This window comes from Pieris napi, chromosome 23, assembly GCF_905475465.1.
Source record: "Pieris napi chromosome 23, ilPieNapi1.2, whole genome shotgun sequence".
Lineage (NCBI taxonomy): Eukaryota > Metazoa > Arthropoda > Insecta > Lepidoptera > Pieridae > Pieris > Pieris napi.
In genome coordinates, this window is record NC_062256.1 from 7,198,500 (window position 1) to 7,213,130 (window position 14,631).

The following is a 14,631-nucleotide window of genomic DNA, read 5'->3' on the forward strand; positions in this document are numbered from 1 at the left end:
TTGTTAATATGTCTTCTCAGTGTAGTGTTCTATTTTTGAATTAGACTGAAAATATAAAAATCATCTAAATTGACAGTGACAGTTGATCTATTTTCCTAATTTAAATTTAGAATATCTTTCGAATCAATGGTATAGATATATCAGTTTCACAGAGGCGTCATTGACGTATCCAAACATCATTGACAAAGTCGTGACACTTTCAAATACGAAACACATGTGTCATGATTTAAAAAAAAAGCGCGCAAGAAGTTCTACTTCTTTTGCATTATTAAAAATAGTTTTTGATTGCATGCAAATAATTAATTACAATTAAATAATCAAAGACTGGAAAAGGAGTCATTATAGTCAATAAAGTTCAGTTTACATTTGAAAAATTAAATAAATAAATATTTATTATTATTCTCTTACATTAAGTGTAACATAAATTCTATTATTATTCGAATGTTGTTTTTAAATTATGTCCAATGCCGTAGCATCTTCCGTGGGCAACTTCATTCTGTTAATTTTGTGTCACGGCGCGCATCGTAAAATTTCACTCTCATCAATTTTTCATAACGCGCCTAAAGAAGTATAACTTCAAAAAAATATTATTATATTTTTTAATTTAAATTAACATAATAGTGTCGGTAAGAAAAATAACTTGAGGTATCTTTTCTGGCATTCTCTTTCTTGACTCACTAACCAAACACTTTCCTATCGCACTAGGGTATGCAACTCATGGGGACAGCTGGAACCGGAGTAAATATCTCTATTTTTACATGCACACTCACTTTACCTAGTATACACTTGCATTGTATGCCAGTTAATATAACAAAAATCAACTAAAACTAAACTGAAATTGATGTCTTTTGAGACTGTCTTGTACAAAGTGAACATTAATAAAATTAAAAAATATATTTACGTTATTAAAGCTAAAAAACGACAGATAAATTAAAAGGACTATAATTTTTCGTAAACTGCCAGTGTATTACACAATACAGCAAGCTTACTCCGTATTAGCCCAATATTAAATTTTGTACCACGTAAATCTAAGTTTGAGACATCAGTTCTATGAATCTGATCCTGATCTTCGAACTTCTGTCTAACCACCTTTGACCAAGCTCAAATTTCGTTTGAAGACTAAAAGACATCGATTTCAGTATAAAATACTATATAAGCATGTAAATAAATACAACTCAACGCGTTAAAGTATATTTTATTAAGTTTAATATGTAGTCCTACTTTTATAACGTAGGTAAGTAGAGTAGCATACATAGCTATATAAACTACAAGATTGTGCTTAGTTTGTCCCATGCCCCATTGGGGACAAGGGATTTAATCACCTAATGTTTTTCATAGAATGCTAGGTTACAAATATTGATACTGCGTTATTATAATTTAGGTATATTTTTATTTTAAACGAAATACAGTTTTTATGCAAATTGTTTACGTGACAGATTACAGGGTAAATTGTAGTTTTTTTTTGTGGCCAGGCTTAAGTTTTTAGACCAAAAAAAATTGAAAAGCTCGTGGGTAAATTTTTTTTTCAAAATACTGATTCAATTAACATTCTACTTAGCGCGCCATTATTTAATATCGTTGACAAATGAATTACGAAATTAGCGCCTATTCGCCAACGTCAAAACGATAATGTCAATCTGATAGTTCGAAGACGAAAGCCATTTGAACAATATTCGTTATGTCATGTTATTTCCGAAAACTCTATTTCGTTTATTAATATCATACGTATAAATACTTATATAATTTTTAATATAGCATACAATGTTTGCGCTTAGTATGCAAGACTGAAGTTTTAAAGTAGGCTTTATGAGCTTGTTTGAGCTATTTTCAGTCTGAATTTTGAATACAATAACGTTGTCCCTCGTGTTCGTAAACTGGACGAGTGCGCAATAATTACACGGCCCCAAGTCTACTATACAGTCTAGTAATATTCAATAAAATTTGTGTTTCGTTATTAAAGACAGTTAATGAATAGGCATTTTCCTTTTGTTCGTGTAATAAGCGATTGAGCAGGTCAATTGTCATAGGGATAATTGCGTATCAATTATGATCTGGGTGACATTTGACCAATCAAATTTTTCTATGACATTAACTTTTTCTTTTTAGGTGAGGGGTACCGGGTTCGATTCCCGGTTCGAGGGCAAGTTTTAATTTAATTTAAATTTGTTCTCGGCCTTTCGGATTGTAGTGCGGTACCGGGCGAGTGCCTAAACCGTACATAGAGGGACATGGTCGAATTTCTAAGGCAAAAAGCACGAATTATAAAAAATCTTATACTTGACGCTGGCTAATGTACAAACCGTGCTAGAGCCATAAAAAAAATAACTTATTCTTTTTTTAATTGCGTGTATTTTTACTTGTTCAAAATATAAAAATAATAAATAAACATAGACAAAAATACTCAAGTCTCCTAACCCACAGATGTTAGAAACAAAAATATTGGCATTTGACTTATTTTATGATTTTTATAAATTTAATTGCTATTTAACAGGTAGCTATGTTATAAGCCTAAAAGTTAGCCATTTAGGACTGAAATAGCAGACGCTGGGGCCATGGTTAAGACTCAAACTCGGGACTTAGCTCGTGTGTCAAAATCCAATACTTTTTGACAGATGGAAGACATCGCTCAGTCTCGACTTCGAATCAGAATTGTTTACAGACACGAGTACAAAAAACGAAGCGTTAATTGTTTATAAAAACCCTGATATTCGACGTTTATTTTACTTATAATTATTATAATTCCTAGGCTTTAAGCAGTCTTACGAGCTCATCAGCAGAACAGGCTACTGCTCCAATAATGCCATCTAGACGAGATAGTGTCGGTGGTGCAACGCTCAAGTAAGTTTAAATACGTAATCTATATGGCCAAACCATTGTATTTATTTAAAACAGAAAAGATTTGTCATAATGATAATATGGTCATTACAAGATGTTAGGTTAGCGAGAATTGCTTTTTTTACAGGCTACGCTTTATAGGAACTTCAACGACGGTAAACTCAACTTCCAGGTGCTACAGCCCATCGGGCCTTGATCTGGTCCAGCAATAACCTCGAGCTGGTCCGAATATAAATATTAGAAATTAGACAGAACACTTTTTGTCCTGATAAAAAAAATACTGAAATATCTGATCTGCACCAACAGACAAAGGAGACAAATTTTATGAGACACTAATTAACAATCAATCTTTAGCTGACTAACTTTTTATCAAAGTCTGTCAGCGAGAGTCAGACTGCTGGAGCCGGCGAATTGTTATTTTATTTTTATGAAAATCTTAATATATATAAATTACGTGTCACGTTGTTTGTCCGCTATGGACTCCTAAACTACTGAACCGATATCAATCAAATTTGCACACCGTGTGTGGTTTGATCTAACTTAAAAGATAGGATAGCTTACATCTCAATTTACACCCGCAATATTATTTTATTGCAAAATATTTGTTTATTATTTGATACTCACAATAATTCTAACAGATAGCGCTGTGTTGAAAGTACCAACGTTTCACATAAGCTATAATTTAATAGAAAAACCACCAAAAAAGCATGGTGGTCTCCATGACTGGTGTTCTTCTACCGTTTCCCTTGAATAGTTTACTACTATGTAATATAACAAAAACCTTAGCCACAGCAACGCTTGGCCGGTCTGCTAGTTTACAATAAAATATTCCTTTTTCCCGAACCACTTGCTACGGTCCTAACATGACAGTTGATGTCGAATGGTTACTTATAGATTAAAAGAGATTTATAAAGAGAATAATTTCTTTATTTCCAGAGTCCACACACCGTCATTCAAAGACAACACACACGGCTCTCATAGCACACCGGAAAGCCGGCGTGTGTCCGTGGGGAGTGCCACGCATTCCCAGAGACATTCGTTTGCATCCGCCCATACCCCACAGTCGCAACCACACTCTCCACAGCAGCCTTTCAACCCACTCATATATGGAAATGATGTGGACTCCGTTGATGTAGCTACCAGAGTTGCTATGGTTCGTATATAAAAATAATATTGAATTTTTTCGACTAAAAATAAAAGTTGTTTAAACTGGATTTTTTAATTTTACTTAATAATATTCTTAATTTAAAAAAAAATATAGATGACAATTGACTCGGGCTCGATTTTTTTTGCCGACATGGCATTCATTTTAAATCTATAAAAACAACAGCGTTGCAGCAGAACAAGAAAACATTCCATATTTAAAACGTTTTCCAAACTGGATTTTGTTTGGTCTTTATAGAGAACTTAGCGATCATATTTTGAATATTCGAAATTTAAAAATATAGCTGACTCGGGCAAGCATTTTTATTTTGCGAAATGCCAATCATTTCAACTTTATAAAACGTCGCGGCATCTTTCCATATTTAAAAAAAAGAAATGAGTTTGAAACCGTTAAGGTTCTATATTTATAAAATTATGGTAACACAATGCTTGTAAACAACTTGACAGATTGCTTTTAGCAGTAAGACCGCCTTTGTCTTGTTTATTCATTTTATCTCCTGTTTTGTCATGTAAATAAAGTATTATGAGTACTGTAAAAATATTTATATATCAAAAGAAAATTTGCTGAGTCCACTGATTTCTATTGTTTTGGATAATTGCATGTGCATTTCCCAATACTGTGTGAGGATATTGATAGAAATATTCTCGACTATTTCCAGTAAAATCATGACCTTAAACTAAGAATGTATCTAAAAGCGACACAAAGATGTTTGCGTGGGCGAGACTGGCTCTGGCGTGACACAATAAGGGTGAAGGTCACGTCAACTAACTACGTAGAGAGTGTTTTTCGCTGAAAATATTACAAATGCTCACGACGTTTATTTTTGTAAACATTCTATACTCGGATTTTTAAATTCCGTAGAATTCTGACAGCTATAATTTTTTGACACGTCAGAGATTACAAACCTTTTTGGCCGGGCACAATTTTCAATTTCAATACGAGTCTGAACATCTGAGTCTATACAATTACATTCATTTAATTTGTTCTTTGCTCCACGTTAGAAGTGGTTTTTCGGCGATTAATAATTACGTCCCTTTTCATCACATTTTGGTGCCGGACGGTGGGGAAATCGTCGACGAAATTCACGTTGTGTTTTTATCACTGATGAATTCTTCCGTAAGAACATTGACACGATTATTTAACGTATTTTACATTTGTTCACTACACAATTTTCAACAACAGAATGACAGCAAATGTCATATAAAAAAAATAAACAAATTTTCTTTAGTGCCAGTACTTTTGCGCCACCCAGTATTTATAAAAAAACGTGTGTGTACTTATAAACACGCGTTAGAAGTTATACTTCTTTGGCGTAACAAGATAAAAATCATTTCAAAAATTTTATATTTCGCCTTATTCTACGTTTGTAGAAAAAACCAACACTAATATATACTCTCATTTTTCCCTAACACGCCAAAAGAAGTATAACTTCTAGAATTGCTTAATTTGCTTCCAGGTCCGGTTTTTCAACTCCCAGAATGTGTTGGCGAACTTTATGGAACACACACGAACACTGCGACTCTACCCTCGACCCGTGGTCGCCTTCCAAATCAACAGCTTCCTACGCTCCAGGCCAAGAACTTCAGCATTTCTTAATAAATTTGCTAGAACACAGGTTATTTTTTTTAATCTTTATAATGTCTATGAATAGTAAATACATCCACAAATACATATGCTATAATTTGCTGAACTTAAACGAACTTAAACGAACTTAAACCCGCTTAAGCGAATTCGTGATTTGCATAACATAAAAACAATTGCCTTTATTCGAGTACTATAATAAGGAATACCTTATGTTTAAGTTATCATATTTAATATTAGTTCACGACCTCCGAAGGAGTGAAGCCCGCATCCAAATTCGTCCATTTCTCTTTCATCTTCACTATTAGTTTCCAATCTTATTTCAAATCCCCGCTATCTCATTTATTTTATTCCATATTTTGTGTATTTATTTTATTAATCTTAAATTACCCACCTATTTACCTAAAAACTAAGCACAATAAACCGATGAATAACCGTTTTCTAAATATTTACTCCCGAAAAACATACATACATATTGTTCCATATTAGGGCTGCCTGGAAGAAATCGCTTGTTAGGCGATAAGGCCGCCCATTGCCTTATAACTTATGTTAAACCTGCTTTTTTATATGTATGTTTTTGTATAAGGTAATAAAGTGTAAATAAATAAATAAATACATTATCCTTACAGTAATAATGTCAAAAAATATTATATTAAATACATAAGATACAATATCGCTACTGTGAACTCACTCTGCGAACATATAATATCGATAGTAGTATTTAGTATAATTGTCATATTGCAGGCAGTGGAATTCTTAGCAGAGTGGTCACTAACACCACACAATGTAGCCTTTCTACGGGTTCAAACGGGCGTATTTGACCCACGTCAAGTTGGAGACAAACCGAAGTGGTTCGCAGACACATTACAACCAGTACGATTTGCCGTTTGGGATGATGGGAGCTCACTAAATGGCGCCTTACGACAGTTGCAACGTCAGGAAAATCAGCCTACTGGTAATAACTCCATAATATATCGTGTATATAGTTTATCAGACTTTTTTTTTTTTTATTAATTTTCTTAGCTCTTTCGTTTTATGTTGAATATTTATAGTGTGGCTCTTAAGGCGCCAAGGTGTTATCTATATATTATTTATATATTTACACTTTGTTTACATACAAAATAAAAAATTGTTTACATAAGTTATTAGCCAACGAACGGTCCGTGTAGCGATTTCTTCAAGACAACCATAGTATGGAAAAATAAATAAAGCAATACCTACTATGGTTTAGCGTAAGAAGTGCATAAACAATAAACAATAAAACATACATTTACATGTAACACTAGAATATTATATTCTATATTAATAAATGAAAATGGTTTTTTGTATTTTCGCGGACGCCGGCGGACCCAATACAAAAAGTCTTTACATCTAATTAATTAGATATGTTATAAGTATTTTATCATCCTGGTTTTGAAATATGTTTGAGAGCTAAAATAGAGCAAAAGTTAAAAAAAAAATCATTTGAAGCAGTAAGGTCAATCAGACGCATTTTTATCTGTTTGTTATTGTAATAAATAAATAAATATCCATTAATAAGATAAAAATTGAATGATCATTATTTTAAAGAAAACAATTCAATTATAAACATTCTTATTTTAACTTTTACAATCTTAAAAATCTAACGGTGAAGTTTACTTAACAACCATAGACAGACATAGACTATAAGTATAAATAATAAAACCTTTTTGTTTTCAGACGAAAGTGGTTCAGATTCTGACGGCGCTGAAAGTACCAGCTCGTCGTATTCGTCTCTAAGTGATTTCGTTTCTGAAATGGCATCATCAGATCTATCCCCAGGTTGATATTTTTTTCAATATTGTCTTGTGAAACAGTGTTAGTCCAGTGGCTTCAGAGTGCTACTCCCTGAGGTCGTAGGTATCCTAGCTGTGCACCAATGGACTGTACGTATTTAACACACTTAAGGAAAATATCGTGAGGAATGTCATGTCTCACCCAGAAGTCAACGGCGTGTGTCAGGCACAAAACGCCGATAAAGTCTACTAGAAAAGACTAATGATCACGAAACAAATACAGAAACCAGAGCCTAAAAATGATTGTAGCGGCACTGGTTATACATAAAGCTCAAACATTGTTAGACGCAATTTCCCCGTACTAGACTATCTAAAGTTAGTAATTCTTTTTTGAGATAGGGATACTCTTCTTTAATAAAATCCCAGAGGCTTTTACCTCTGCCTTTTAATAAATTTAAGAAATGTATTAAAGAAAAGCTGTGTAAAAAGGCTTACTATAAAGTTAACGATTATCTAGTTGATAAAAGGGCCTGGGGCTAGTGCTAGACAGGCTACTTCTAAATATTTTCGAAATTTGTTTTAAAATAAGTGTTGTTTGATGGTTTGCTATTAAAAGAGTACCGAGAGTTTTTTACGCCGGCATTTTCTCTCGGCCTACACCCTCTGTCTTCTTTGCCGATGAGTGATGCCTACAGATTTAAATTTAATTACGTGGAAATAAGTGATACCTGTATCTTATGTTCCATAATAAACATTTTTTTTTTAAATATCAGTCTCAGGCGAAGTTAATGTTGCTAGCGTCCGGTCTTTAAAACCGTTATTCAAATTTAATTTATTGAATAATTCTTAGGAGGAGGTATGCAGCACGTTATAGGCGAAACATATAACGCAGTAGTACAAGTACCGATGACGCTTTCGTCGTCTTTGGATCCTAAAACAGTGAGTTATATATCTTTTTTTTTGCACCAAAAAGTTTAATATTAAAGAGGCCGTCTAATAAAAAAAACAATATTAATTATTAAATAATACTCTGTATCTTCTACCGCATTTACCATGGTAAATGTGAGAGGAGTTGTTCGGATTAAGACTTGCAGCTGAGTTTCATTATCGGACGTCGAGGCAGAATACGAAATTCCACCCGTATCACCTCGACGTCCGTCCTTCCACAACGGAGCGTTTTTAAAACAGTTTTTGCCGCGCACCCCTATGTGGAACCAGCTGCCCACTGAAGTATTTCCAATTCGACTTCGGGTCAATTCTTAAAAGGCCGGCAACGCACTCCCGAGCCATCTGGCATTGAGAGTTTTCAAGGACGGTATCACTTAACATCAGATAAGTGTCCGTTTGTTTCCCTGTTCTATGAAAAAAAATATTTTTAAAAACCACATCAAGCAGATAAATCACATTATAATTACATTATACTACCTAATATTAAAAGCAGTTTTGTGTTCAAGATAGATTATACATATAAAAGTTCGTTCTTTCGTTTGATAGGTGTACAGTCCACCCTCATCACTAATGTACGGTGAGGAAACTGAAGAACAAAGGGGTCAAGCGCGAGAGTCCACGTCTCCATCACCGTCACCGTCCAGTTCAGAACACAGTGATCTCTCTGATGATGAAGTGCCAGCCAATACAGATATAGGGCAACCTACGCCTGTCAAGAAAAGTGTAAGTAATAGTTTTATAATCTGTATTTTAATTTAGGCTTACGTGAAAATAATTACCTTAAAAATATCATTCACCGCTACCGAAAGCATTTTAAGATTCTTCTGTATTTTAAAAAGAGATACATATGTTTATTTTGTAAAAATATAGGGGAATATTGTAATATCAACTCCGCGGCAATAGATGGCGATAATCTCTATTCATAATATCAAATTGTTATCTGTCAATTTGACGTGCCATGTTACCGCTTGCAAAATACAAATTATTACTTATTACATAAAGGATATTTATTACGTATAATATGCTTGAAAGGATTCAAAGAAACGCCACGAAAATGGTCTGAGCATTTAGGAACATAATGATGAGCGTTTAAAAGCACTTTATCTTACTGCTTCAAGAAGCAGGCGATTAAGAGGAGATCTCATTGAAACCTATAAAATCCTCACTGGCCACTAAAATGTTCCAAGAATTGAAAAGCTCTTTATGTTAAGTGAAAATACACACTTGAGGGGTAGTTCTTTAAAACTGAAGACCACTTAATATAATACAAATTCCCTAAAGAACTTTCTCCCAAACCTAGTAGTGGCTGATAGGCTTCCGGAAAGTTTCATTAATGCATCCTCTTTGGACTCTTTTAAAAATATGTTAGCAAATTTCCCCAAATACACGCGCATAAGCTTCATAAGCTGCTAGTCAATCAATCAATCAAAATACCTTTATTCAGTTTAGATGCGTCTTAGCATGCCGCTTATGAATGTCAAGAACGTTTACAAAATTCGCGAAAGAGCAAGACTACGCCATCCGTTCGCAAAACTACCAGGAGGCCTTGTTCTGAGAAGAACCGGCAACAAACTCACCAAGTTTTACCCTCCCTCTACATTACAATTATTCAAAGGAAAATGTCATAAACCACAACATCATTAAAGTGTGTTTATATACATAATAATAGTAATAAATATAAGTAACATTACTTACAACACATATTCAAAGCTCGTTTATATCCGTTAGGTAGTATTTAAAGGTAGCGTAAACCTAATATAACCCTGTAATCATTCAATTCATTAATTTGCATAATTTAAAAATATATAGGACACGGACAGTGGTAGTTTTGGTCGTGAATCCGACTCGAATTCAACAACAACCCCAGCGACGGTGGTGCGCGCGAGACGCGAGCCAAGCCCCGCCCACGACAATACGGCTCATGCGCGTACGCAGTTTGCTAACCGCACTAAGGTAAGATTTCAAGTTCCAGTTTTTTATACATCCAGTTCTACAACCTTTATGGGTTTTGGCTGGAAATTACAATTTTTTTTTATATAGAACAGGGAGCAAACTGGCAGGAGGCTCATCTGTTGGTAAGTGATACTGCCGCCCATGGACACTCTCAATGACAGAGGGCTCGCGAGTGCGTTGCCGGCCTTTTCAGAATTGGTACGCTCTTAATCATGTTTATTTTATAGGTTAAACTTAGATACTAACTAGATTAGGTATATTGAATGCAATATACAAACAAATCCTTTAGTGCACAACTGGGATATGAATGCACGACTTCACGGTTGAAAGCATTTATCTGCCCCACTTTTGACTCTGTTATGTCAAATACAATATGATGCTATATGAATGTACGAGCCAAGACTGAACATTTGCTCCCCAGGCTTTCTTAGTTTATAAGCGTGGCGATTACTTAAACCGTCGGAGTTACGCCCCGAGAGTATAGCCAGACGTAGGCAATCTCTTCAACTGTAACTTTACATTCATTTGTTCCATAGCAATTAACTAAATCATGTGAGTTACGCCCCGAGAGTATAGACAGGCATAGGCACTTTCTTCAACTGTTATTTTGCTTTCATTTGTTTCTTAGCAATTAATTAAATCATGGGAGTTACGCCCTGAAAGTATAGCCAGGCGTAGGCACTTTCTTCAACTGTTACTTTGCATTCATTTGTTTCAAAGCAATTAATTAAATCATGTGAGTTACGCCCTGAAAGTATAGCCAGGCGTAGGCACTTTCTTCAACTGTTACTTTGCATTCATTTGTTTCATAGCAATTAATTAAATCATGTGAGTTACGCCCTGAAAGTATAGCCAGGCGTAGGCACTTTCTTCAACTGTTACTTTGCATTCATTTGTTTCATAGCAATTAATTAAATCATGTGAGTTACGCCCTGAAAGTATAGCCAGGCGTAGGCACTTTCTTCAACTGTTACTTTGCATTCATTTGTTTCATAGCAATTAATTAAATCATGTGAGTTACGCCCTGAAAGTATAGCCAGGCGTAGGCACTTTCTTCAACTGTTACTTTGCATTCATTTGTTTCATAGCAATTAATTAAATCATGTGAGTTACGCCCTGAAAGTATAGCCAGGCGTAGGCACTTTCTTCAACTGTTACTTTGCATTCATTTGTTTCATAGCAATTAATTAAATCATGTGAGTTACGCCCTGAAAGTATAGCCAGGCGTAGGCACTTTCTTCAACTGTTACTTTGCATTCATTTGTTTCATAGCAATTAATTAAATCATGTGAGTAACGCCCTGCAAGTATAGCCAGGCGTAGGCACTTTCTTCAACTGTTACTTTGCATTCATTTGTTTCATAGCAATTAACTAAATCATGATAGTTACGCCTCGAGAGTATAGTCAGACTTTGCCACTCTCTTCAACTGTTACATATTAATTCGTTACATAGCAATTAACATTTCTAGTGCTCATATTCTAGTGTTGTACGCGAGTGGTTAATATAGAGTAAAACTAATATCCTCTATTATTTAAAGCACCCCGATGACCCAGTAACAATGAAAATTTCCTTGCAAAATCTCTTCTGAATCTTATCATTCATTTCAGAGTTCAGGTGGTGTATCAAGACAGGCGTCTCAAACTTCACTATTAGAACAATTTGCAGCTCAGGCCAAAGAGTTAGTAAGAGAGACAACGCGACAAAGTAGTCAAGAAGGTTTATTGGCCCACATGGATAAGGTTAGTCAAAAGTATAGTTTAAACTAAAACCCCGTCTAATTCCCGTAAAAGACTTTGCGTAAACTTAACTATTAATTTTATAATAAATATTGAGTTTTTTAGTCGACTAGCGGACCCGACAGACGTTGTCCTTCATGATATTTCAAGCGATTAGGATTTTAAACAAACTGCAGCGCCATTTGTCGGGCTGATTTGTAAATCTAAACCAGCCAGGATTCCACCCAAACGGATACAACAAAATCATTCAAATTGGTCCAGCCGTTTAAGAGGAGTTCAGGGACATACACACGTACATTAGAATTATATACCCATACTAGCTGACCCGGCAAGCGTTTGTTTTGCCATGTATATTATTTTTAGGAAACATGTTTTTAGTTCTATAAAAATAACGATCTACAATAATAAAAATAAGGGTTGATCTTAGAAAGGTGAAAATTAGGGGTTGTATTTTTGTATGCTGTATCATAAAAAAATCAAAACAAAAAAAAAATTCTAAAAAATTAATAAAAATCGGGTGTCTGTAAAGTCCGTTTACTGACGATAGTTGACATAAGAAAATACTGATGGAATGGTTGCATTTTTCAAAAGAAATATTTAATTTTATTTGTTTGATAGATATTTTGTATGGATATAGAGAAGTAGTTAATGGAAATCACAATTGAATTGATCTAGTTACATTTATTTGTACGCCTAAATACAATTATGTATATTTTTGACATAATTGAAGCGGAGGCCGATTGTGCCTCTTGTCGCTAGTTCCGCGCTCTCGCTTGCATTTCAAGCCTTAAATGGAACGCCTCACAGCGAGGTAACGCCGCATGAGTCATGTTTTTTCGTGCGTGCAGCCGGTTCCATCGAATTATAAGACGTTGTCACGTCAAAAATCAATTTTAGGGGTGAACACCCCTCATCACTTAGGGGTATTAAAGATAGATAGTAGCCGATTCTCAGACTTACTGAATATGCATAAAAATGTCATAAGAATCGGACAAGCCATTTCGGAGGAGTATGGGAACGAACATTATGACACGAGAATTTTATACATTTAATTTAGAGATATGTAAGCTATCCTATATTTTAAGTTAGATTAAACTACACACGGTGTGCAAATTTAATTGAAATCGGTTAAGTGGTTGAGGAGTCAGTAATATACGTTGTTTGTGACGCGTAATTTATATATAATAAGGGTCTGTTTCACAATTTACGGGTAAGTTCTACATAAGTTCCAAATTAGCTATTTATTGCTTATTGGTAGGATAAACACTATTATTGCGTTTCACGACTGTCAGATAGCGCTATTCGTCACATAAAGTAAGTTCACATCATAAGTTATGAGTCCGATGAAGTGTCAAATAGTATTTTTTATCTTCCAAATAATTTATGTTTTGCTATTTGGTACTTTATCCATACATTGTGAAACGGACCCTAAGTATAATTAATTTATATAGTATTTAGATTAAGCAAGGTCAACGATTCTATAAATACATAATAAATTGTTTATTTGAATTTTTTGCTTTATCGAAAAGAAAGGACAGGAACACGGGGAGGATAAGAAAATATTTGCTCCTTTTGATAAGGTATCCGAATGGAATGGTCTAGTTGCCCATTTGTATTTAGTCGTTCGATACGTTTGGTCACAACACTGCATTTGTCCATGCCTGGTTTCGGTCAAAAAAAACTTAATTCACTAAAAGCACTGAATTTTAAATGACTTTCATCGTATAGGACTATGTAAAAACATTTATTTATTGAAGTGAAACTTCTTTAGGCGCATGAGGGTAAATTTTTACGGAAACGTCACGAAGATGTGCAGCATTTTTGTCGAAGAAAGAAGAGAGAAGGGCGAATTACCTTATAGAAATTCTATTTTTAAAATTAAAATTTCGTAAAGAGTATTTATGTAATATTCGTACATATTTTATGCAAAATAATTTATTGAAATCTTTTATTTGTATTAATTTTCGACACTTAATATTTTAATGACAATAAAATTCTTTAAATTTCTTCCTTTTTCCCTCCCTCTCGGTGGTCAAGTCTCGGAAATTTTTAGATTTGTATAAATATCAACAAGACTTAAAAATTTGTTCCCAAAGAAGTTTCACTTCTGACATGTATAAATTATTGTATATTGTTAAATAGTTGCCTCCTTGAATCTAGTAATCTATAAAAACTATTTAACAATAACAAATTCACCAATATTCTATTGTGAGACCGAAACCAGGAATCAAATTCACAAATCACACACAAAATCCTACATATAGGGACAGTTTCATATATTACAAGCATTCTAAGTAATAGCACGTCTCGAATATTTTATGCACGTGTACATATACTGAAAATGTAGTATATTATATATAATTAATTCATTACATTTAGAAATCGCTACAATATTTGAATGATAGCGCTTGGGAACGAATTAATAGCTACTAGTTACTTAGTTAGACAAGTCCCAATGCGTCAACGTCACACATAGCGCCATTCAAAATCTTTATAAATTAAATTAAAACAACAATATTATTTTTATTGGAGTTATGCAAAATTTTAGTGGTAATCAATGTGTGTGAACACGAGAACACTTTGTTATAACTGGCTGTATACAAAAAAAAATCATAAATCAGTGGCGCTACAACCTCTTTGGGTCTTGGCCTCAGATTT

General features: G+C 34.2%; 1 protein-coding gene across 1 annotated transcript in view; it reads left to right on the forward strand.

The window, feature by feature from the left end:
• Positions 1 to 14,631, forward strand: part of LOC125061485 (MAP kinase-activating death domain protein) — a 59,674-nt gene that overhangs the window by 20,351 nt on the left and 24,692 nt on the right. The window contains exons 10-20 of the mRNA XM_047666956.1: positions 706 to 738; positions 2,747 to 2,838; positions 3,772 to 3,988; positions 5,457 to 5,615; positions 6,326 to 6,536; positions 7,280 to 7,381; positions 8,186 to 8,274; positions 8,830 to 9,006; positions 10,093 to 10,236; positions 11,845 to 11,976; positions 13,503 to 13,553. Of these exons, the coding sequence (XP_047522912.1) occupies positions 706 to 738; positions 2,747 to 2,838; positions 3,772 to 3,988; positions 5,457 to 5,615; positions 6,326 to 6,536; positions 7,280 to 7,381; positions 8,186 to 8,274; positions 8,830 to 9,006; positions 10,093 to 10,236; positions 11,845 to 11,976; positions 13,503 to 13,553 (1,407 nt within the window). The remainder of the gene's footprint in view (positions 1 to 705; positions 739 to 2,746; positions 2,839 to 3,771; positions 3,989 to 5,456; positions 5,616 to 6,325; positions 6,537 to 7,279; positions 7,382 to 8,185; positions 8,275 to 8,829; positions 9,007 to 10,092; positions 10,237 to 11,844; positions 11,977 to 13,502; positions 13,554 to 14,631) is intronic.